The following is a 25,868-nucleotide window of genomic DNA, read 5'->3' on the forward strand; positions in this document are numbered from 1 at the left end:
GGTTTGTATGGTGGGGGCACTTTTGGGGTACTGTATATTTTGTATGGGTTTTCTGTACCTGAGAGATAATTGGATTATATGTTTTTCTCACGCAATTATCTCTGTATTTATTAACCCTGTATTTGTGTGTTGGACACCCCATGTAGGGGTCTGGATATAAAAGCTGTGTTTGGCCTGAATAAAATCAGTTGACTCCCAGGACTATGTTTTGTCTGGTTACTGGGGGAATGGATGTCTGCTTATTTTAATGGTTCCAGAGTCGCTGAGTGAAGAAATTAGTGGAGGTAACCGGTTGGGTTACCCGTGGTCCGCTACCAATGTTTAGTGAATAACCCTGTTAATGTATCCTTCCTAGTAACTGTTCTAAAGTAGGGGGCTCAGACGTTTCACTTTCACTAGCCATTTTCAGGTAAAATTTAACCCTAGTAATTGTGCAATGGACCCTTCTTGCTTGCAGTGGCAAGTAACTTTTAATGCCTGGCTAGTAGCTTAGGACTTTAATTTGGCAGCTTTGCTAGCGTGCATTTGGTACAAGTCTTTTTTACAGAGATTGTACCTTTTAAAAGCAATAGATGCAAACTGTTCCTGTCTAGCGGCTGTGTGTATTCATGGTGGTCATGGCTCTCTATGAGTTTATTGGGCATCTGAAGAGTGACTTTGCATTGAGTTTTTGATTTTGCTCTTCTGCCCAACGTAGTGTGAACACCACCGTGGCTCCCCTGCTGTTTGCTGATCAGTTCCTGCAGATCTCCACTTCTCTTCCCTCCAGCTATTTGTACGGATTGGGGGAACATCTCACCTCCCTCAATCTCGACCTCAAATGGACTCGACTTACGTTCTGGAATCGAGATGTCAATCCAATGGTAAGGAGTTTTGAGAGTGTATGTTCTAAAAATTATTATTGAGCTCAAGAGGGAAATGCACGTCTTTGGGTAGGAGTGATTGTCAAAAGAGCCAGTTTGGCCAACCACAACTTTATGCCAATTTAATAAAAACGATGTGCAGCTGACTAGCCTGTATTTGTGAGGTGGGATGCCAATGAGCAATATTGAAATTTTTCACACTGTTCCCATAACCACCAACTGCACGCTATCCATTCTGTATCTCTTTTTTTTTTTTTTTTTTTTTTTAAATTCTTTATTTTTGGCAGTGCAGTAGTGAGTACATCATTTGGCAATGACCTGAATAAGGTACATCGATAATATACAATAGACAGTGTTGGTTTGTATAAAGATTCAAAGCCTACTGCACTGTTATTTTATGGTTAAAGTAGCGTAAACAACATTTATGAACATAGTAGTTACATATCTCAGCTTACATGTCCTAACCTCCCACATTGATAACGTTTACGTCCACTATCTGGGCAGAAGGGGGGACAACACATCTGTTGGAGGAGCTGGCCAGGCTTATGAGGCGGTTAATGTTAGGCATATGTGTTAAACACAAAAAACAAAAATAAAAATATAAGATAACTGCTAATAAACATGCTGGGTTGTCCAGTCTAACCCTGGGGACGTGCGGCGTAGGCCGACTAGGATGAACATAGTATGGGCCTGTGTTTCGGGGACACCTGTGGCTCGCTGATTTTATGGATGGTATGCTAGGGCAAAGGCCCCGAACATGCTGAGGTGATTGGCTGCCTGTTAGTTTAAACTTGACAGGGTGCTTTAAGTATAGGGGTTGTCCAAATTTAGTTCCCCTGGGTTCAAGCATGATAATGCTTGAGGCGTTCCGTCCCCTTTCCCTCTTTTAATTCTCAGTCCCTGGCATCAGCTGCAAGAAAATTTATAACATACAAAAATTTATACCAAACTAAAATTACTATACGTTTGTCTACGCCGAGGCGTAACTCTATAGAAAGGTATGTCAGCAAGCAGTCGAGAACACTAGGAGGGATCAGTGATACCATAGTAGCGGTGATCATGTCCACCATTCTCCGCTGGTGATTAGTGATTGAGTGAGGATGGTTTCGTGTGTATTGGGGTTCTAAGGTCCCTTAGGAAGGGGTGTTGTGTCGTATGGAGGCATGCGCAGGGAGATACGTGCTTGAGTACGATAATAATATAGGTATTTGAGGGGTTAACAAAATGAGAACCGGTATCCGTGGTTCTTTGTGCGGTGTCAGTAGTGGTTTGTCTGTTGTCCCCTTCACTAGTCTCCCTCCCCGTGTTGAATTATATAGTTGTGAAGTCCCATAGCAGTTGTGCCATCTTTAAGGTACGAGAGCCTAGGGGGATAGTCTGAGTGCGAAGGTTCAGGATAATGAACTGAGTTAGCTTATTGAGTCCTGTGCCCCGTTCTAAACTAAAAAATAGCGGACATAATGACCTGCAAGCCACTATACCTCTCGTGTATGTCAATTGAGTGCTGTGTGAAGCTCATGCCTCTGGGTGATAGGCATTTTAACTGCTTAGGGGGAGGGCACACGGTAGGTGAGGCGTACAAGTGTACCTGAATCTGTTTCACATGACCCTCCAGGAATTGGCGCTCATATCTGGTGTAAAATACTGTACAATACAGGTTATGGTAGATTGCTGGTAAACGGAACATTAATATCAATCATCAAATGTCCCTGTGAGTCTAGTTTCCGTGCCAGAGATAAGAGAGTCCCCCATTCCGGAAAGGACAAATAACCTAAACACAATAAAAATTAGACAACTTAACAAGAATCTGATGAGGGTTCCTAGCCGGGCTAGGGTAACCTGGTAACCTCAGGGTTTGAAACTGCCCCCTGTATAACTTTTATCGGTGTGTGACCGATTGTGTGTTCGCCAGTCTCTGTTCATGTAGTGACCGCAACATAGGGGTCGGGTGTTAGTCCCTGCGGCACAAATGGGATGGTTCTCGCTGGGTCCGAGGAGTGCGTTGGCGAGGCAGTACCATGCTGGCCCATCTGGGTAAGGGAGTCCGGAGGAAGGCCCAAAGCCTGCAGTAATTGCGCCGCTTCGGCAGGGTCTTGTATTTTGTGGTATTCCGTTCCTTGGCGGACCGCGAGCGTGTGTGAGGGCCGCCAGCGGTATTGAAAGTCATGTTGTCGGAGCAGTGAGGTAAGTGGTCGGAAAGAGCGCCGCCACGCCAGGGTGGTAGTAGAGAGGTCAGTGAAGAAGCTTAGTATCATACCTTCAAATCGGAGAGGCGGTTTACCCCTTAAGGCTTTAAGGACTGACATTTTGTCTTGGAAGGTGCGAAAAGTGACTATTAAGTCCCTGGTAATCCTTGCCGGAGCGTTTGGTGGCTTGGTAATTCTGAAGATGCGGTCAGGGCTAATGCCTGTAGCGTGTGAGGGTGTCATAATGGTTGCTAGCAGTCGGTTAACTACCTGTGGGAGCTCCGCATCAGGTATTGTGTCCAACAACCCTCGGATTTTCAGGTTGGTTCTCCGCCTGGCATCTTCGTGTTCTGCCATGCGGTGTTCATGGTGGCGTTGTTGTGTTTGTAGATCCCTCACCGCCCGCTGAAGTTCACCGATCTCTTTGGTGTGGGTCGAGGAGGCTCTTTCAAGGGTGCCCATGCGGGTCGTCAGGCCCTTCAGGTCCCCCCTTACCGCTGTTATGTCTTTCTGTAGAGTTGTTTGGAGGTCGGTGAGTAATTGTTTTAGTACCGTTGTAGTTACCGGAGCCGAGTCCGGGTCAGGTCTGTGCTGTTGCGGGGGTTGTCCCGGCATAGGAGGTGGTGGAGGTTCGTCTTCAGAAAGGTCGTCGGAGAAATCCGAACAGCCTCCGTGGAGCGCCGCCATATTGGACGCACTTGGGCCTCGTGCCTGCCTCCACATGTCTCCGATTGTGAGCCCTGGGGTAGGTTTTGCCATTATTGTTTTCTTTGTTTTTCGCCCCATAGTGGTGGAAGCGTTTAGATGGTCTTTGTGAATAGTTGGGGGTCCGTCTTTAGTTTTTTCCCCCTGATTTCGTCGTTTGTAGCTCGGAGCTCCCTGTATCTCTCTTTACCTTTCCCGGACCCTGAAACCTCAAACCAAAACTTATAATAAAGGAGCAAATCTTGATGGGAACATGACTTTTGCCCATTAATCCCAGTCCACGAAAAGTGCTTCATTTCATAAGTTTTCATTTTTGGGCATGTTGTAAATTCTCACCTAACCTTAATGGACAGTGCTCTCCATAGCAGAGAATCCCGAGCAGAAAGATCTGACTATGCACTAATAACAGGACAGTTTAATCCTTTATCTAGTAAAATCCACGATAAGATTGCCTGAATGGAGGTCAAATTAGTCACAAGTTACTGTGGTCAGTTCTCAGAAAATATTGGGAAACCGTATCTAACCGTAACTAAAAATCAGCAATTTTAGAGCAAAAAAATCCAGATTGAAATGTATCCTCGTGGGAGAATATTAAGATTCTTAAGATAATATTTTGTATGGTTTGTATGGTAGTCAAATCTGAAGGACAGCATGAAAAAAAAAACTTAATTCAACGAAAACATGGGAGCATTGACCATCACTTATAGGGACTGAAGATCATTCATGTTCACATAAAATGTAAATATTTTGAGAGCGTTTGCTTTACATCCGAATAGTCAGCTTGTCTTTAATTTCTGAACACTTGATTTCGAACATATCAGCCAAGAAAATTCTCCAAGTCACATGTTTTGTAATTCAGTTTTCAATTCATTACAATTAAGTGTTTAGTCAATAAATCCCGACCTTTTTCACTAAACACCAAATTGTAGAAAATTGCTGATCTGAAAAAAATCTCCTACTCCTCCACTCTAGCAAGCTACATCTTGGCTATTTTTCCTAAAGTTTGACATTTTGCAATTTTTTTTTCACAATAATTAGTTTTTTAGCAAACAAACCCCATTTAAAAGTAACTACACTGAATAAACATAGATATTTTGTGTTCTAATATTGTAAGACTGTACTGCAGGAATCTGGTTGGATTTAATCCGATCCGTACCGGAAAATCCAGAGACTGAATCAAAGGAAGTGGTTTTGTGACATTTCTGAAAAATGTATTTCCAGTAGTTATTTATTGATTTATTTTGCATATTTTTTTTTATCATTTTGGTTTTAAAAAAGTACATATTTATTTCATGATTGATAAACATGTCATTGTATGTTAAAATAGCTTCTAGTATGCATTGTGATATAACGTACAATAATCCCAGGAGTTAGAAAGAATGTTACTAACTGTGATTAAATAACATCATACTACTGCGTTCAAAGGAAACTATATAGGCTAGGAGTACGAAATCCCCCACCCCCCTCACTTACAAGACATCTATCTATCTGTATCTCTATATCTGTGTCTGTCTATTATATATATTATATCTAACATACATTTTATACATATATTTCCACCTACCTCAGAATCGTCATTGATTGTAAGCTTGTTTGAACATGGCCATCTTTGCCTCTAAATATCCCCTTTCTAGATTTGTGAAGCGCTTCTGCATATGTTGGCGCTATATAAAACTGCTAATGATAATAAGTGCGTTATTCACTCAAGGGAGAATTTTCAGAAAAAAAATAAGTGAATTTAACATTTTTGGGCGAAAATAGTTGAATTATGTTTTCAGTTTGGCTATTTTTGCCCTAAAATTCTCACATTTGAATTCCTGTTAATTTGCATCACGCCCCAGGTGGACTGTAACCTGTGTGTTGTAGCTTACCATCGCCGATAATTCCCAACCTGTGTTTTATTTGACCCAGCGTCGGTCACCTGATAATGTCTGACCGTCTCTGGTTGCTTTTTGTTTCCTCAGAGAGATACAAACCTATATGGGTCTCATCCATTCTATCTATCAATGGAGAAAGATGGCTCCGCCCACGGCGTCTTTCTGCTTAACAGTAACGCTATGGGTAAGTTCTGCATTAGTAGGAATTCATTGTCGGTCGGGAGTAGGTGTGGATTTTGGACAATGTGTGTTTACTGCAAGAAACCCAATTTATTAACTAGTAAACAGGTGCTCACTATAACCCTGTGTGATGTCCACTCTTTTAAATCAATGTTGTATTTTTTTTTAAATATTTTTTGTTTATTGCATTTTGAATGATTTACATTAAAATGTACCATTTACTTCAACAGGATTTTATTAAAAATTAGAGTAAGCTATCGATTCTCTCGTAACCATAAATATCCATCCAAACTATTAAAATGGTCTCACTTCAAGACCTTCAGATATTGGCTTCCGTTAATAAATCGTTTGCAGTCCTGCTGTCTAACCGGTTTTGCTGGTAGCTGATTCTTTGCCTCTTTGAATGTCATCGATCATTGTATCTCAGAGGACGTAGTGAATCTTTATAAATTGTAAGATGAAACTGTAACTCAGAACAATAGAATTCTGATTCATAATAATTCAGAAAGTTAATTTCAATAATTCACCGAAATAATGTGACTGTTCTGTCTCCGATTCCTAGATGTCCTGCTGCAGGAAGCTCCCGCTCTGACCTGGAGAACAACAGGAGGAATTTTAGACTTTTATGTTTTCTTGGGGCCTGAACCTAAATCTGTCATCAGACAGTACCACGAAGTCATTGGTAAGCGCCCCATAACTGTGGCATTCTGAGGATCTAGGCAGCAGAAAGGTTACCCTGTCAATTTGTTGACAAGCACTGCGGGATTTTACTGTGTTTCCCCGAAAATAAAACTAGGTCTTATATTATTATTTTCCCCGAAAAACCCACTAGGGCCTATTTCGGGGAAAAACGTGATAGAATGAAGGTCTATATTCGGGGGAATTTTCCTGAACATAGATTAGTTAACTCCCGAATGGAACCTTGCGCTTACATGTTCGGGGAAAATTCCTTGAACATAGATTAGCGAACGGCTAGGGCTTATTTTCAGGTTGGGGGTTATATTAGGAGCATCCCCCGAAAATAAACTAGGGCTTATCTTCGTGGGATGTCTTATTTTCGGGGAAACACGATATTAGCATTGCCTCATTTGCGATAATGTGCATGTGTGGTGAGTTCTGTGCGAGCATCCAAGTTCCCCCATAGGAAAGCATTGTATTCATTGCTTTCCTAGGGACTTCTGCATCACACGACTACATTTTTTTCAAACTGTGCAGCCCGTGAATGGTCATTGGCCCATTTAGATGCCAGCCCATGCATTGGCATTAAAAGCTGTGTCTTAATGCAGTGTGTCGTGGCCCAGGCAGCCTGCAGAACGTTGGTTATAATGGTTATTGCTCTCTGTGTTCATATGCCGCATGGATTCCTCAGTGTTTACGAGCTTTGTCTAAAGTAGAAGTTATGAAATGGGATATGTCCGTGATGCACAGCAGACACATATAGAATATGTTGTTAGCCGCTCTTTCCACACCTCTGGCTGCCATAGAACATAGAAGCAAGTCGCTTATTTTATTGCAGTATTTCACGTTATAAAATGCTTCTACGGCATCTCAAGTTGGATCAGTGGCTGCTGTCCAGATATTGATTGAACACTTGATGTAGTTGGACACCATTATATAACAGTTTGACTTTCTCTGATCGTGTACAGAGAAAATATTCAACTTCATTGTCACCCTTCCAAGAGGAGTCAACAAAATCAGTCAAACGGCAAGATGTACTCAGACTAGACATTGAAGGACCGGTTACATAATCTCTTGCAATGAGTCCAGGAGTCCTTTAGGGAAATACTAAACAGTCAGTGGGCGATTCCCCCCCCAAAAAGAAAAGCTTGTTCATTTTATATTTACAGAAGGCTATCTTTTTCTGATTTAAAGTGCTTAACAGATTAAACTAAAGTGGAAATGTAGGACTTATGAGAGAGATGTTATGATTGTGGAAATTAAACATGACAATCCAACCAAAGCACTTCATCCCAACCATAGTACACCATGGGATTTCCATGATTTGAGGCCATTTGACAGACTGGGAGACTGTTAGGGAGTGAACAGTTCACTGATTTGAGGTGGTCATGGTGTCTGGAGTCTGTATGTACAGCTTTTCGCTATGGCACTATGCACAGACTGAATTTAACCACATTGCTGCCAGGGGTGTAACTATAATGCCAACATTGGGGCAAAATAAACCAGCCCAGAACAAATGGGATGGCAAACGTCTGACATTCTCTCTGACCGTGAATAAGCAGCGGGTTCGGCATCTGTCTCCCACAGCTCTACAGAAGATAGATTTCGTTAACCCTTCTTCAGAGCAGTCAAGGCGTTCCATTGCTAAATGTTTGCCCCATTGCAGTAAAACAAGGCTGGAGTACTCCTCACACCATAACCACCGCATTGGGATGTAGTGATTGTGATCACTGGATTAACCTTTTGAGAATGCGTTTATGTAGTTCATATACAGCAGAACAATGATCATAAACACCCTATGACTAAGGACTGATGGGTCTGAAATATTACGTTTTTTGTTTTTTGTTTTTTTAGATCCCATTGTGTGTCTCCTATTCACTAATAAAGGTTTTCTATTTTTGTTTGAGAATGCTTGCCTCAGCATGCTTTTTCTTAAGCCTAGCTTGGTTTATTTAGAACGATCATAAACAAACTAAGTCACACGATAACATGAACTGAAATGTTGTGACATGACCTTTGGAGCTCCATTAATGACGTAATGCAAAAGGAATCCTTAATAACTCGGAGATATTATTTTGCTGAAATTATTACGGCTTCTGGAGGTTTGACCAGTTACAGACTTGATTGTAAATCTTTCCTTATTCACAGTTCTCATTGAGTACATGCAACACGTTGGCAATAAAAAAAAATCAGGAAAAAATGTATCCGCATTACAATATTGTATAGTTACAGACTTTAGGATCAAGCACTGACTTTCTTTGTAGAAAACTATACCTGATTCCCATGGTTTTGTAACCTGTGAAGCATACGAGAAAGCTACTGATGTTTGTTTGTGTTTCCCCTCGAAGACTAAACATGAAATGACATTTTAACAGTCAGTTTAGAGTAACTTACTCTCTTTTCAGGTTTTCCTTTCATGCCCCCTCTCTGGGGTCTGGGATTCCATCTGTGCCGCTGGGGTTATTCTTCTTCCAATATGACATTGGAAGTGGTGAAAAACATGACAAAAGCCGGGTTTCCACTGGTAAGAGTGTTGGTGGTTGGTTGCAATTCCATTCCTCCGTCCATGAGATTGTTTGTTTGTTTGTTTGTTTGTTTGTTTGTTTGTTTGTTTGTTTGTTTGTTTGTTTGTTTGTTTGTTTGGAATCTGTCTGGTGAAACCGTTACGGTGCATATGGGAATTGATTGCATTGTGTTGAAATATAATGGGAAAAGGATAGTCCCTGGCCAGTCCTTAATATCTTCTACTGTTGAACCCATGTCCTTGGTAATTTGATGCTTCTTCAGGGGAACATCTGTGAACTACAGACCAGGGAGTCTGATATCATTAGTGCCGAAATCAACATAGGAACTCCTATGGGAAATATGCCTCACAACCATCATGATCTGGTTTTGAGAGCCAGGTTTCTTCTCCCTTGGACTGATACACAGAAGTCTTTTAATTGTCTGAGCTGTTAGTACAGTGACTTTGGCAGTTGGTACCCAATATCATTATGGGGTACACCCTAGTCAGTGGGGACCTGTGAGAAACCAATGTTACTGCAAATCTTATTTTCTGGCCAATAATACAAGGACCTTCAGGTTCATGGCTGAAAGTTGGTAGGTACGACCTTGTGCCCCAGTGGTGATGGTTGCCATGGGATAGGTAGTAAGACTTCTTTTATGGGTCCATGTGAACGCTGTGTTGGTGTGGTTGCAAGTAATTTACTCCTCTATGAAGTCAGCAAACACCGCTGGTAACCCATTCCAATAAGAGAAATAAAACCGTTATTGTAGCTGTAGAAGAGCTAGGTTTATCGGTAAAAGACAGAGTGTAAGATAAATACAGCAAGCATTTGGGTTAAACATTCCAATAAGTATCTGAAAATCTGAGCGATTGTTTATTGCACCAAATGGACGGTTCTAATAAAGTAAAATAAAAAGAACTGCTGTGGAACCAGCTACTTTGAGGCCCTAACCAGATTAACTATGACTCACCCAACCTCTTACAACATGCTATGTGGGTAAAGGCTTATAATTGATTAAATTAATTCTTTGTGGATCCTTTATTTAATATACCACGTTCAAGAAATAAAATGTCACAGAGGGTTTTTTTTTTTCTTACTCCAGTGTTAGGATAAATGTTAAATACTAGAGAGTTATTATGAGTGCAAAATTCGCAAAGACAAATAGAAAATTACTTTTTAAAATCTGTGTGGTCTTTAAGAGAGAAGCCATTTAATTAAAATAATTATAATCGGTTGCTAAGCCAAGCTAATGGAAATTGGTGGAAAGCATATCGATCAATTACAAAAATTGTGTAGTGTCCGTGGTGTGACTTACCAGCTGAGCTTCCAGAAGCCATATCTGTCTGTTGATATAATTGTTTGGAAATAGGGTATGGCTGTCCCGCTAAACCAGCGCCTGAAATGGAACCCGGTGAATATAATTTCGTGTCAAGTTATTTATTTGTATGTCCCTCTGTTCTCTGTATTTACCCACAGGACGTCCAGTGGAATGATATCGATTACATGGACCGTTACCGAGATTTCACGTACGACATGAAAAACTTTGCTGATTATCCGGAGATGGTGAAGGAGTTACACGAACAAGGAAAGAGATACATTATGATCGTGGTGAGCGACTCAATAGGCAGAATAAGATCTGTACGAGTGTACGTTAAAGGGACGCTGCTTTGTGTCCCTCGTTTCCAGTGTACATAAATGTGTGCTTCTCAAACGCTCCACCACCTCCTCTTTTAATTTCTGTGGTGGATGAAGGTTACAGTTTGGTTAAAAGACTGGTGCAAACACCTGAAAGTGACTGTTAATTGAACTTTTATTTGTGCATTTCACATTGTGAGCACAGCCGCTAATTATTATATATCTTGTGGTGGAAGTTTATGATTTTTTTTTCTGGCAGGGCACGAATGTTTTTTTTTTTGTTTGTAGTACTTCATATTAGACTTCAGTTTTTTCAACGAGCAGCGAAGTTGTCTTCATCTGTGTCTACTCTATTTCAGGATCCAGCAATCAGTAGTACATCCCCTCCTGGGACGTACCCGCCGTATGACGATGGACTGAAGAGAGGCGTGTTCATCACCAATGAGAGCGGGGAACCCCTTGTGGGCAAGGTAATGACCTGAGAGGGCACAGGATTGCTAACTGTGGCAATGTATTAATTCTATTCTCTTTAGTTAATAAATTGCCTAGGATGTTTATTTTTGTAGATTAAGACCTAGTGTAAGTCTTTCCAATCGTTCTTAGTGTGAGTGTTCCAGTTGTTGGGGCAAGTGTTTTATTTTTATGTTATGGGAATAAAACACTGTGTGTTGTATAGAATGTTGGCCACACAGGATGATGCAGACTGTACTAAAATGTAGTCTGTTTTAGTTTATTAAATCCTCCGAACTTACTAACTTGTATCCTACAAACCTCCGGTCATTCATCTCCCGGATTGTAATAATGTTTAAATGACTCACGGGCTACACTTAATGTCCAGATTTTATAGATCTACAATTCTATTATTTTAAGGAATTGTTTTGCTTTTGGTAATATTTATTATTTGCCTATATTTAGTAATAATCTTCAATGTACGAGTGGTTTTTCTCCATTGACCAGGTGTGGCCAGGTTTCACCGTCTTCCCCGATTTCACAAACCCTGAAACATTCAAGTGGTGGCATGATCTGGTGCAGAGTTTCCATGACAAGGTGCCTTTCGATGGGATGTGGATTGTAAGTATCATTCACTGTTCTTTAGTGTCTACCGTTTCAGGAATTCTGTGCATTGCTTGAATGTATTTTTATATTCTCTATCTTTTTTTATTTTACAAAAATGTTTCAGTAGAAATTGGCACTTTTACAAATGAACCTTGTTACACCCCCCCGGCTGTCAATCGACCAACAGGTTCTGTTACTTCCTGGTTGTTTAGCGGAGTGGATATAAACCCAGAGCACCTGCTTTGCAAGGACTTCTCATTAAGCTGTCTCTCATTTGGAAGTCTGTGATTGGACAGCCATAGAAAGTCAGGGTTTGGTTGGATTAATGGTTTCTGAAGGGTAAATCCTAATGCGAACGCGGCTATTGCTGCACATACCAATTAGGTCTCCACCGCCGGCTGACGTCGGCAGGTGATGAGCATAGGTGGAGCCTGACCCAGCGCCGAGGGATGGCGCTGGATTCAGGTAAGTGACTGAAGGGGGCACTGTAGGGACCTATAGTGCCAGGAAAACCGTCTTGTAGGTGATGATACTATTACTATTGATAATATTAACCACCTTCTTTTGATGTGATTGTTTTAAACCTTTTTAGTTTACAATTTTGTGCACATTGTTGGATTGCATAAGGTGTGTTATTGCTGCTATGTTTTTATACTGCTATTAGTTGTTGTAATTAATGATTGGTTACTTTGTTTGAAACTTAAATTGTTTGCTTTTTGTCCAACAGTCTCTTGTTTTTACTACAATGAGTGTTTGTGTGTCTTTATATACTTTACATTCATGGGAAAAAGAAAGTACACCTCTTTGAATTCTATGGGTTTAAATATCAGAACATAATAACAATCATCTGCTCCTTATCAGATCTTAAAATTAGGTAAATACAACCTCAGATGAAAAACATATGACATCATGTCATGATTTATTTAACAAAAATAAAAAAAAAAGAAGTACATCTTTTGATTCCATAGCTTGTAGAACCACCTTTAGCAGCAATAACTTACCGTAATTATTTCTGTATGACTTTATCAGTCTCTCACATTTTGTGGAGGAATTTTGGCCGACTCTTCATTGCAACGTTACTTCGATTCATTGAGGTTTGCTGGCATTTGTTTAAGCACAGCTCTCTTAAAGAGCCCCCTGCGTTTCCAATTGGGTTGAGGTCTGGATTTTGACTGGGCTAATGCAACACCTCGATTCTTTTCTTTTTCAGCCATCCTGTTGTAGATTTGCTGGAATACTTGGGATCATTGACCCATTTTCGGCCAAGCTTTAACTGTCAGACAGCCTCACATTTGACTCTAGAATACGTTGGTACACAGAGGAGTTCACGGTTGACTCAATGACTGCAAGATTCCCAGTTCTTGTGGCTGCAAAACAAGCCATAATCACCCCTCTACCACCAAGCTTGACAGTTGGTAGGAGGTGTTTGTGCTGATATGCTTTGGTTGGTCTTCTCCAAATGTGGTGGTGTGGTTTGGTCAGATGCAACTTGACAAACCTTAGCCCTGCTGACGTGTTTTTCTTAGAGAGAAGAGGGTTCCTCCTGGCAACCCTTCATAACAAACCATACTTGCTCCGTCTTTTTTTTAATTGGACTGTCATGAACTTTAACATTTAACATGCTAGGGCCAGCAACAATTGCTTCTCTAAGGTCATTGCTAATATCTTTCCTCCTTGGCATTTTGTTAACACACCTGAATGCTCCAGACCAGCAAACTCATACAACTTCAGCCTTTATAGAGGTGGTCGCACTTGCTGATTATCAATTAATCAAGGGCATTTGATTAATTCCTATAGAAGCAGTTAGGGTGTACTTGGGTTTTCAATACAGGACTTCTCCATTTTGGCTTTATTTTAGTTCAATAAATCATGACGCTGTAATATGTCACATGTTGTTGTTCATCTGATGTTGTATTTACCTAATATGAAGACCTGATACGTAAAACAATAGAATTCAAAGAGGGTGTATTTTCTTTTTCCCATGACTGTGTGTGTGTATACTGTGGGGGGCGCTCTTGTATTATCATGCTGTAATCACATTTTTCTCTGTCACAGGACATGAATGAACCCTCCAATTTTGTCCACGGCTCCCTTGATGGCTGCCCCAAAAATGATCTAGAAAACCCTCCATATGTCCCAGGTAAGTCTTGGACACCTACAGTATGAGCAGTATTCTCACCAGTATGGACCCATGAATAAATAGAAAAACCGAATGTGTCACAAAATAAACTAATACTGCAATGATCCATATACACAGATTGGTTCTTCTTTCTTACACGGGTCCATTCTCATCACTGAGAAAAAGTAAAGTGGGTTGTAATTTGAAGTCAGATAGGTGGCATGTCATATTCCTTCTGTTGTGATGTGTCCCTTGTCATAGTGTCTGATTTATATAGCACTAACAGGTGTACTCAGCACTTTACAGGTTACATTACAGTAGAGGGAGGTACAGTAAGTGCAGTAGGTATACAGTGTATGTATTTTATTTATATAGCGCTAACAGGTGTACTCAGCACTTTACTGGTTACATTACAGTAGAGGGAGGTACAGTAAGTGCAGTAGGTATACAGTGTATGTATATTTTATTTATATAGCACTAACAGGTGTACTCAGCACTTTACAGGTTACATTACAGTAGAGGGAGGTGCAGTAGGTATACAGTGTATGTATATATTTATATAGCGCTAACAGGTGTACTCAGCACTTTACAGGTTACATTACAGTAGAAGGAGGTACAGTAAGTGCAGTAGGTATACAGTGTGTATTTTATTTATATAGCGCTAACAGGTGTACTCACAGGGCCGGATTAACATAGGGGCTGATGGAGCTGCAGCTCCAGGCCCAGGCCCATGGAATAGGCCCATTGGTTTAAAAAAAAAAAATATTTTTTTTTTTACATTTTTTTTTTGCCAGGTATTTCTCATGTATTTCTTAGGGTTGCCAGGTATTTCTCAGAAGTATTTCTCAGGTATTTGAGGCTGCCTAGCCGGTGCCGGTATTGCAGTAATACCGGCAATACAAATGTCTGTCTCAGTATAAACATAGATTATTCTGCAATACCAGCGCCGGCCAGTAGGGGTCGCTGTTTGTGTGGAGAGAGGCAGTGATAAGAAGTTACGGCATCTCTCTCCCTGCCTCTCTCTACTCACTGATCCGCGGGGAGCAGCTCTGCACAGAGACTCCAGACAGCAGCTCCGAGACATGGGGACGCTGAGACATTGGGACACTGGGGAACATGGGGACCCTGAGCATGGACGTCCGCAGGAATTTTTCCGGGGGGGGAGGGGGGCATAATTGTAATGACATCCATGCTTGGCCCCTTTATGACAGTTTCATGAAAGGGAAGGAGCATAGTAATTTTCACATAAAGCAAGGATGAATAGCGTTTTCACAACTATGGTGTCAGGAATATATGTTTGTATTCCTGACACTATATAGTGTTCCTTTCATCAAATTACAGGAACATTCTGGTCACCATAACAACTTTATCTAAATGAAAATGCTTTGATGCAAGAAGGCCCCTGGGTGCTCTTTCTTTGAAGGGGTGAAACCGCTCTCAAATGGTTTACCCCCAAACGCTTCCTTTAGCTCCAGATCTCCAGGTCGCTCAGTGGTATTCGACTTCTGAAACAGAGTGTCAGGAAGTGCAGATTGACGTTGCGCATGGGTGCCGCTGATTGGCTAGAGTGGTCAGCTGACACTCTAAGCCAATCGCTAGTTCCCGATTCATAAAAATGTTTTACGTTTTTATGAATGGGGAGCTACTGATTGGCTTAGAGTGCTAGCAGACCCATCTAGCCAATCAGCGGCACCCCTACCCAGCGGGCCTCTGTGTTTCCTGACACTCAGTAAATAAAAGTGAACACATTAACACTGATATTGTTTGTTTTTACCTGGGGACATGAGAAGGTCCAAAGTTTCCCTGCCAGGCCCAGATACCAACGCCTTATGATGTGGTGTCCAGAATGAAGTGCTCCAATCTCATTTTCTTCTCCTTCATTTGACACAGTCTTCTTTGTCTTCTGAGGCTCCTTCTGCTCCTTTACCTTTCTGCTACTTTCTGCTTATTTTGCGCCCTTCTGCTCCTTTCTCTTTCTGATCCCTTTCTGCTCCTTGATGGCTCTTTCTGCTCCTTGATGGCCCTTCCTGCTTCTTGCAGACCCTTCCTGCTTCTTGCAGACCCTTCCTGCTTCTTGCAGACCCTTCCTGCTTCTTACTGCCCTTCCTGCTTCTTTCTGCCCCTTCCAGCTTCTTGCAGCCCCTTGCTGATCCTTTCTGTTCCTTCTGATTCTTCCTGCCCCTTCCTGCTCCTTGCAGACCCTTCCTGCTCCTTGCAGACCCTTCCTGCTCCTTGCAGACCCTTCCTAATCCTTTCTGCCCCTTCTTTCTCCTTGCTGCCCCTTCCTGCTCCTAGCAGACCCTTACTACTCCTTGCTGACCCCTCCTGCCCCTTGCAGACCCTTTCTACTCCTTGCAGACCCCTCCTGCTCCTTGCTGCCTCTTCCTACTCCATGCTGCCCCTTCCTACTCCTTGCAGACCCTTCCTGCTCCTTGCTGACCCCTCCTGCTCCTTGCTGCCTCGTCCTACTCCATGCTGCCCCTTCCTACTCCTTGCAGACCCTTCCTGCTCCTTGCAGACCCTTCCTGCTCCCTCTTCCTACTCCTTGCTGCCCCTTCCTGCTCCTTGCTGCCCCTTCCTGCTCCTTGCTGCCTCTTCCTGCTCCTTGCTGCCTCTTCCTACTCCTTGCTGCCTCTTCCTACTCCTTGCTGACCCCTCTTGCTCCTTGCTGACCCCTCTTGCTCCTTGCAGACCCTTCCTACTCCTTGCAGACCGTCCCTACCCCTTCCTGCTGCCCCTTCCTATTCCTTGCTGACCCCTCCTGTCTCTTGCAGACCCTTTCTACTCCTTGCTGACCCCTCCTGCTCCTTGCTGACCCCTCCTGCTCCTTGCTGCTCCTTCTACTTTACCCTCCTGCTCCTTGAAAAACTTTCGACCCTTTCCTGCTTCTTGCTGCCCCTTTCCATTCCTTGCTGACCCCTCCTGCCCCTTGCAGAACCTTTCTGCTCCTTCTACTTTACCTTCCTCTATGCGGTCTCCTCCACCCCCCATCCCTCACTTACCTGCTCTGTAGGCTGCCTCTGTGCTGCTCCTCTGCAGTTTCAGTCATGAGAGAGAGGCAGGGATAAGCTGTAGCTTCCTGCCTTTCTCCATTCACAGCGCCACCTACTGGTCAGCGCTGGTATTGCACTGTATTCTCACACTAAAACGAAAAATAGCAGCACGAGCTGAAAAATCCGGGGGGGCAAGTACCCCCCTTTACCCCCCATTCGAACGCCCATGACCCTGAGACACTAGGGACACAGTGGCCCTATGTCTCCCAGTGGCCCCTAGTCTGTGTCCCCATGTCTCCCAGCCACTGTCCCTAGTGTCTCAGTGTCCCCATGTCTCTAAGTGTCCCCTAGTGTCCTAGTGACATCAGGACACTGGGAGACATGAGGACACAGACTCTAAGGGACACTATAGACAAGGGGATACAAACACTAGGGGACACTGGGCAACATGGGGACACTGAGAGGCATGGAGACACAGGGAGACATGGGGACACTGGGCAACTTTGAGACATAGGAGACATGGCAGTGTCCCCATGTCTCCCAGCCAGTGTCCCTAGTATCTCAGTATCGCCATGTGTCCCTGGTGTCTCTCAGTGTCTGTAGTGTGCCAGTGTCCCTAGTATCTCAGTGTTCCCTAGACTCCCAAAGTCCCCTAGTCTCCCAATGTCTCTGTGTCCCCATGTCTCCTAGTGTCTCAGTGTCCACTAGTATAAAAGAAAAAATCTCAGGCACTCACTGTAATAGATTTAGGCAGGTTTATTGGACACCGCAACGTTTCGACCTGTACCCAGGTCTTTATCAAGTCTCCAATGTCCCCTATGTATCAGTGTCCCCTATGTATCAGTGTCTCAGTGCCCCATGTCTCTCAGTGCCCATAGTGTCTCTGTGCCCATAGTGTCTCAGTGTCCCCTAGTATAAAAGAAAAAATTCTCAGGCACTCACTGTGATAGCTTTAACCAGGTTTATTGGACACCGCAACATTTTGACCTGTACCCAGGTTTTTATCAAGTCTCCAGTGTCCCCTATATATCACAGTATCTCAGTGCCCCATGTCTCCCCGTGTCCCCTCGTGTCTGTCACCCAGTGTCCCCAAGAGTCTCAGATTTCCCAGGTCTCCCAGTGTTCCCTAGTATCTGTGTCCCCATGTCTCCCAGTGTCCCAATGTCTCTCAATGTCCCCTAGTGACATAGGGACCCTGGGAGACATGAGGACACAAACACTAAGGGACTGGGAGACATAGGGACACAGACATTCCCCCTTTTTGTGTATGTTCGCCCTTTCGGCCGTTCTGGTTATGTGATTTGTGTCAGTAGCCCACCCTTTTACTGCATCCATAGACTTCCTGCTTTACTGGACACTGCTGTTAGGGGGTATGGGTTTACTTGAAAGATGAAAGCATGAGATTAGCAAAGGGTATGTGTTTTCTCATAGTTGCATCCTATGAGTTTCCCTACTGCATCATCTCCATCAGATACATGACGTTTAGGAGGTAGGACTGTTTTAGTGTTTTTGGTCAATAAGATTTTGTAATTAGGCCCATCATAATTATCAGCACCAGGCCCACTGGGCTCTTAATCCGGCCCTGTGTACTCAGCACTTTACATGTTACAGTAGAGGGAGGTACAGTAAGTGCAGTAGGTATACAGTGTATGTATATTATATTTATATAGCGCTAACAGGTGTACTCAGCACGTTACAGGTTACATTACAGTAGAGGGAGGTACAGTAAGTACAGTAGGTATATAGTGTATATTTTATTTAGCACTAACATGTGTACTTGTGATACCGTAGTTCCTGTCTCTAGGATCCATTTCTGTTTATTTTCCTTTCAGGGGTGATTGGGGGCTGTCTTCAAGCAGCGACCATCTGTGCGTCTAGCAAACAGTACATTTCCAGTCATTACAATCTCCACAACTTGTATGGATTCACTGAGGCTGTTGCATCCCATTTGTAAGTGAACCTTAATTAGGAGACTATTGCAATGCAAAGCGCATACTGCCCGGACCAGCATGGGTTATAATAGAACATAAACACACAGCCCGCTTAGTGGTAACTTGCAGTATGTGGACGGTAAAACTGCCGTAACTCTGGCAGAACACACTGTCCTATAATCATCTAGAGGGATCTACTCCCACAGCCACCCTGCTCCTATAACTATATGTAGATCCTATTATATCTTCAGGATACGGTCGGCATTACATGGATATTTACTGTATGACCTCAATATGATTCATTGCTTTAGGAAACCTTTTCAAGCTATTTATCTGCAAAAATAGCATTAAAATCTATGGGGAATTTTTGTAGCTAAATATGATATCACAACTCGTTACCTCTATCATAATTTAATTTGCAACCTCCTTTTCGTACATTTAATTTACCCCTTCTCTTTAATACTTGTTTAATGTAAACTTTAAATCATATGTGCCTCACGTGATGCTGTAGACAAAACGGGAATTGGGGGCACACCCGGAACATGCATTTTACAGGAATGGTGCTGCCGCAGGGACCAAAATTCATACATATTACATATTAGTTACAGAACACACATAAAAATACATGTTATGAGGCTACTTAAAATCACCTCTCCGCAAAAACAAATATGGGGATTCAGTTCCACCATATGGTCATATTGTGATAATCCCACCACTGCTTCACAGTACCCCAATATCGGTGGTATATCATGTGATGGTATCCACTATCCTCTTTCTTCTTTTTATTTTATTTTTTATCATCTATTTTCTGGCTTCAGAGAAGGGAATAAAGAAGGTCTGCACATGGATAAAGACTGGTGTAACATCAATTACACCTCCAAATTAATGTCTGACCAGTATATTCACATCACAGATAAGGACCAGTTACCACGTACACTGCATTAATGCTGAATGTACTCTGTGCTGTGCAGACTGACCATTACAATTTGCTACACCTGTAATCGTCGGTAAAATCAGGAGCCTATGGGGCAAATCTGTCATTTTCTTAAACACGTAGACCTGCACTGTGAAAGTGATTTTCGCATACACCTGGGCAGACCCCCTCACTGCCAACCTTGTGTCACACTGCGGAATTATGTAACTGTAGCCAAATTGTAATCTCTCTTACTTGTGAAATTATGGTGGAGTTTTGTATCCAGAGTCATTCTAGTTCTGCTAAGTAAACCTTTGCACATAGTGCTACACTGCAATGTTATTAAGGGGTGATGCAAGGATTTAAAACTCTATTCTACATGCTCAACGTCTAGCTTGTTTCTTGTCTTCTTTAGTATACTTGTTAGCCATGTGCTATTAAAGTAACAGGAGACATTTGAATAAATCATTTGTGTTCTCCAACACAGTGCCTTGATGAGCGTTCGGAAGAAACGTCCCTTCATTATCTCCCGCTCTACATTTGCCGGCCATGGACGTTTTGCTGGTCACTGGACAGGAGATGTGGGGAGTACATGGGACCAGCTGTATCACTCTGTGCCAGGTGGGCACATTTCCTCCTCCCCCACCCCCATTTATTAATGGCATTGGCTCACTGTTAAAGTCACAGACCTCTCATAATGCCATAGGTGACTCAAATGTTTTTTGTTTTTTTGTTCCTGCCCTAGCTATTCTTCTCTTTAATATGTATGGGATCCCCCTGGTGGGAGCAGATATTTGTGGATTTGGGGGCAACACCACGGAAGAGCTTTGTGTGCGCTGGAGCCAGCTTGGAGCCTTTTACCCATTCATGAGAAACCACAACAATCTGAACTCTCTGGTAAGGGCGGGATAATTATACCGCATGATGATTTCCATGGTCTCGTGTTTTTTTTTTGTTTGTTTGTTTTTTTTAACGTTCCAATCTGGATTCCAAAAGTTCCCATTGAACAAGTTTTTACCCAGATCCCCCATTACAATTTTTTTTCCCCTTTTCCATAAAGTATCCTACTTTTCAGTTTGTAAATAAAATATGTCCGTTGTCTTTGTGCTCCGGATATAAATCCAGGTCTGCCCATGTCCCCAGAACTTTGTCATACAGATTTTAGATGCCATGTTCTAGTACATTTCTCATAATCTCATGTCTCTCTGCTTTTTGTTGTCTCAGGCCCAGGAACCCTATGTTTTCAGTGAACAAGCTCAAAGTGCCATAAAGTCCGCATTGCTCATAAGATACTCCCTCCTTCCATATCTTTACACTCTGTTCCACAAAGCACACAGCTCAGGGGAGACGGTGGCCAGAGCTCTTTTTATAGAGTGAGTTCCTAACTGTTGAGATTTCAGAATTGATGCAGATTTAATGAACGGAGACGAGGGATCCTCTTTATATTCTGTGTCTTGTTCACTGCACCAGGTTTCCTTCTGACCCAAACACATGGACAATCGATCGTCAGTTCCTTTGGGGAGAAGCTCTGCTCATCACCCCTGTCCTGGAGGAAGGGAAGACACAAGTGAATGGATATTTTCCAGCTGGGATATGGTACACCCCTGGATTAGTAAGTAATTTTTCATTACTTGAAACAAAAAAAAATTTTACCGTCTCATTACGGGATTGGCTTGCCAATACTCTACAAGGCCCTGTTTATTTAGTTTGTCTATTTATGGTATATTTTATAACCTGATAAAACATATTAGTTTGTTAGATTTTTTTGAATCTCTTTAGCATAAAAGAGAGGAATCAACAACTGGGATTTACAACACATACATTTCTGTATCCTACAGGGCAAAGGATTTGAAAGTAAGGGGCAGTGGATCGATCTCCCAGCCCGTCTGGATGTGATAAATCTTCACTTTCGCGGAGGTTATATCTTACCTGTGCAGGTACGGGGGGCTGGAACATGACAATAATGAGCCCTACTTCGTGTGAGTAAAACGAGAGTGTGACCATTTTAACTACCCAGAGAGAACAAGACTTCCGATGCATGATCATTTTACAGTCCGCATTATTCTCTATTAAGTGGGAGGTTTGGGTTCACCCCACCCTGCTCTGTGAAGATACTTGGAGAGAAACATGACTGATCAAAGCCTGGATTATTTCGTTCTTCCAAATCCTAACCTGCGTTTTGTGTTCATGTTTAATTTCTATTTTCTGAAGAATCGCTATTCATTTATGTTTTTTTTTTGTGTAGAGACAGAATTGTATTTATTAAAAGGTTGTCCAAATTAAGAATAGCCGGCCCTTTCACGTGTCTCTTTGGAACTGAAATACCTCAATAGGAACTGTTTGTCTGTTTCCGCCATTAAAAGTTTTTTTTATGCTTTGTTCTTCTGTCTGCTTAGAATCCAGGATTGACGGCTGAGAAGACACGCGAGAGTGACCTGACACTGCTGGTGGCTCTGGATTTAGAAGGATTTGCCCGTGGAGACCTCTACTGGGACGATGGAGACAGCTTGGAGACCTATGAGAAGGGCGATTATACTCAAGTTATCTTTCTGTCTACAAATGTGAGTCTAGAAATGGCACATTCCCAAAAATCCAATAATAATTGCTTGAGTGATCACAGCTGAGAGGTGAATTTACCTGAATTTACGAAGTAAGATGACCTTCCTTTTCTTTTGTCACAGAATGTTCTTTTGAGTGAGGTGATCCAAATAAACAGCGAGGCAGACACCCTGATGCTGGGGTATGTTATAATATATGGGGTAGCCAATCCGCCAAATAAAGTTCTAGTAAATGGGGAGCCCTCCGATAATTTTTCCTACAGCCTGGACTCCAAGGTAATTTCTACAGTCAATTGGAGACAAATGACCCAGTTATGTGTGACTTCTTTCTTAGTATCTGTGGAGTCTACTGCTCCTGTCTGTCTGTCCAATCTGTCCCTCTGTCTCCTCCTGTCTATCTGTCTGCGCTATACATCTCCTCCTGTCTTTTTGTCTGTGCAATCTGTCCCTTGGTCTTCTCCTGTTTGTCCAATCTGTCTCCTCCTGTCTGTCTGTATATGCTATCCATCTCCTGCTGTCTGTCCAATCTGCCACTCCGTCTTCTCCTGTTTGTCCAATCTGTCCCTCTGTCTCCTCCTGTCTGTCTGTATATGCTATCCATCTCCTGCTGTCTGTCCAATCTGCCACTCCGTCTTCTCCTGTTTGTCCAATCTGTCCCTCTGTCTCCTCCTGTCTGTCTGTATATGCTATCCATCTCCTGCTGTCTGTCCAATCTGACCCTCCGTCTTCTCCTGTTTGTCCAATCTGTCCCTCTGTCTCCTCCTGTCTGTATATGCTATCCATCTCCTGCTGTCTGTCCAATCTGACCCTCCGTCTTCTCCTGTTTGTCCAAACTGTCCCTCTGTCTCCTCCTGTCTGTCTGTATATGCTATCCATCTCCTGCTTTCTGTCCAATCTGACCCTCCGTCTTCTCCTGTTTGTCCAATCTGTCCCTCTGTCTCCTCCTGTCTGCCTGTCTATGCTCTCCATCTCCTACTGTCTGTTCAATCTGTCCCTCCGTCTCCTCCTCACTCCATTGCTGGTTGTAACATTCTGTCTGGAGTATATGATTACTGCTGCACCTCCCAGATTGTATAATTTCTGCTTTAATACCTTCTCATTTCTTTGTCTTCCAGCTTCTGGTAATCGGGCATCTTTCTTTGCCAGTAGGACAGTCATTTGTGATTAAGTGGTCATGAGAAATTGATTGCCTCTGGAAATCTGTTCCATTTAATATGAAAAGCTAGGCTTAATGAATGACATTTGCTGGGGTGAAGAAATTACTGGGATTCTGAAGGTATCATTTAAAAAAAAATAATTTGAGCATGCTGTGCACATGCGAGCAGATCGTCACTGTAACATTTTACATTACCGTTTGATCCAAAGTGTCTTACATTCACCCCTTAATTAGTAATCTATTTTCGTGAGCTCTGTATGGTTTTAGTTTACCTTCATGATATTAAATTGTATTTAATGCTTCCCATTTTTACTGATCTACCAACTGTGTGGACATTGCTGGCGTTTGAGTTTTTGTTGTATCTTTGAGGACAAACTTGAAAAGACAGATCTTCAAGAATAAAAACAAAGCTGACATTTTGGACACGTCTCGACTTGGAAGAACATGTTATACAGAACGAATGAGCTGGACTGCTTTATCAAGAGTGAATAAACTGGTTCTGTTTGTCAGGTGCACAGCACACTGCTTATATATCTATCAGAGCAAGAGGTATTTGCTCCCACATTCTACTAATTAAAGGAACACAAACAGGTATTCCTGGCTCTATAACATTAAAACCACCATCTAGCCCATCCTTGACCCCCCAAATATAGTAAAATCTTACTTGTATTCTAGTCTGCTGCGGCTGGCTTTGCTCCTGATCTGCAAATGGGCAATATATCTACTATATCAACTAAAGCAAAAGTCCCTGGAATGGGGACTTTAATCAGTGTGAACCTGCATGGCCTAATGTCCCAGGCTTGGGAGTGAGCTTCGTGTCCCATAAGACAGCAGACGTGCCTTCACTTATATAGTTTAAAAATAATCTCTGCACTGGTTCTAAAACAAACTGTAAAGTTTATAAAACAGGATGAGGTGAGTGTCAGGCGGTCGAATCCATGTTTGAGACAGTCAGTGAAATCATGTTGTGTTACTACCTACCTAAATGAGTTGTGTTACAACCTTGCAATTAGCTGGACATTTGTTTAGAAGCAAAGCCATCTTTAAATCCAAGACAAAGAAAGAGAAGTGACTTTGGTTATCCGATGTTCTGATCGGTTTCTCCATTTTAAAACCTTATTTAGGTTTTCCTAATCAATTTTGATTATTTTGGTTGATCCTGCAGTGTATAGTCCATTGATTATTATTCAGAAATCCAGGCCTGTGGTCTTCAAGGTCTAGTATTGCCCAACCTTTCTGTTTGGTAAATTGAAAATGTTTAATCATAATAGGTTTATAGTACAAATTAAAATTGTGGGGGAAGTCATGTCTGGGGCGAGTGCAGTTGAGTTGAATTTATGGTAGTCGTGCTACACTGGAACAGAATGTTAGTCCACACGCTAAAGTTGGGACACTATAGTCATTAGAATCAAGATTAATGTCGGCCATGGAGACGTGTGAAAAATAATACACGAAAGAGCTATGTAAAAAAGACACTTTCCCATAAATGTCATTTTTATTTCTCTATTTATAGTGAGATAAGCCACGTGGTGTCATGTCGCCTCACAAAATCTGTTTGCAGACAAACAGCCATGGCCCACGCAGGAAATCCATTAAGGATAAGAAACTGTCCTGTTTAATTTATGAAATGTTAGATGCTATTCTTTGGAACTCCTGGCACAACCAGGGCACACATTGCAAATGAGGAGAAATGGATTGTTTCATGTCTCCTCTCCCTGTCTGCTCTATCTACGCTAACTGCCAGCTACAAAGGACTAATAACCGTGATTGACAAGCAGCTAAGATGGAGGAGATGCAGGATAAAAACGTATGAATGTGTTTTTTGTTTTTTTTAATGTTTTGATTTGTTTTTTTTGAGACCTCACTATATATTTGTTAATTTAAGGGGATATGTAAGTATGATTAAAATCATGTGCAGTGACCGTTCCCCTTTAATCTGATTGCCAAGAAATACACAATCCGTGATTTCGTAACTCATTCTCTCAGATTCCATGTATTACTATATTCATGCTCCCAGAATAAGTTAATGTTGGTCGCTGACTAACTGCTCAAACTGTTACTTGTTGAGTTCTCAATAGGGAACAAAACCTTTCTGTACGATCCATACACCTGATTGTATTTCTTAATGGAAACGGTTTTACAAATAAAAGTTTGTTATTTTTGGACTATTTGTGCCTCGTGTCCTTATTTAAACAAGGGGAACCGTAAAGATAAAAATCGGGTGTGATCAGGCTAAATTAGTAAATGGCCAGTTCAAGGACCAGGTAGAAGTCAAGGTCATGGGGAGAATTTTGGGCTGTGGTGGAGACTGCAATGGCAGCCAGCAATAAAAGTGGGGAGATTATTCTGGTCTGGGGCGGATAAATGTGTACACAAAGGGAAATTTAATTTTTGGCTGAAGTGTGTCGAGCTGAAAGTAGGAAATAGCAGATCAGGGGATAAAGCTCAGAATGCTGGGGGTGATGAAGGGAAAATTCTGTACGAATGAGGTAAAGTTAAAAAGATTAGCAG

General features: G+C 42.2%; 1 protein-coding gene across 6 annotated transcripts in view; it reads left to right on the plus strand.

The window, feature by feature from the left end:
- Positions 1–25,868, plus strand: part of GAA (alpha glucosidase) — a 111,462-nt gene that overhangs the window by 9,657 nt on the left and 75,937 nt on the right. For 2 of the 6 annotated variants that reach the window (XM_063456266.1, XM_063456267.1), the window contains exons 4-20: positions 698–863; positions 5,719–5,815; positions 6,374–6,493; positions 8,895–9,013; positions 10,473–10,604; positions 10,991–11,101; positions 11,589–11,702; positions 13,743–13,827; positions 18,632–18,749; positions 20,131–20,264; positions 20,389–20,540; positions 20,868–21,016; positions 21,114–21,255; positions 21,482–21,580; positions 22,040–22,204; positions 22,325–22,477; positions 23,317–23,951. The exons of the other annotated variants lie outside the window; for them this stretch is intronic. In XM_063456266.1, the coding sequence (XP_063312336.1) occupies positions 698–863; positions 5,719–5,815; positions 6,374–6,493; positions 8,895–9,013; positions 10,473–10,604; positions 10,991–11,101; positions 11,589–11,702; positions 13,743–13,827; positions 18,632–18,749; positions 20,131–20,264; positions 20,389–20,540; positions 20,868–21,016; positions 21,114–21,255; positions 21,482–21,580; positions 22,040–22,204; positions 22,325–22,477; positions 23,317–23,379 (2,119 nt within the window). In that variant the 3' untranslated portion in view covers positions 23,380–23,951. Of the gene's footprint in view, positions 1–697; positions 864–5,718; positions 5,816–6,373; positions 6,494–8,894; positions 9,014–10,472; positions 10,605–10,990; positions 11,102–11,588; positions 11,703–13,742; positions 13,828–18,631; positions 18,750–20,130; positions 20,265–20,388; positions 20,541–20,867; positions 21,017–21,113; positions 21,256–21,481; positions 21,581–22,039; positions 22,205–22,324; positions 22,478–23,316; positions 23,952–25,868 lie in introns of those variants that run through there. 6 annotated transcript variants of the gene reach the window in all.

This window comes from Pelobates fuscus, chromosome 5 (assembly GCF_036172605.1).
Source record: "Pelobates fuscus isolate aPelFus1 chromosome 5, aPelFus1.pri, whole genome shotgun sequence".
Classification (NCBI taxonomy): domain Eukaryota; kingdom Metazoa; phylum Chordata; class Amphibia; order Anura; family Pelobatidae; genus Pelobates; species Pelobates fuscus.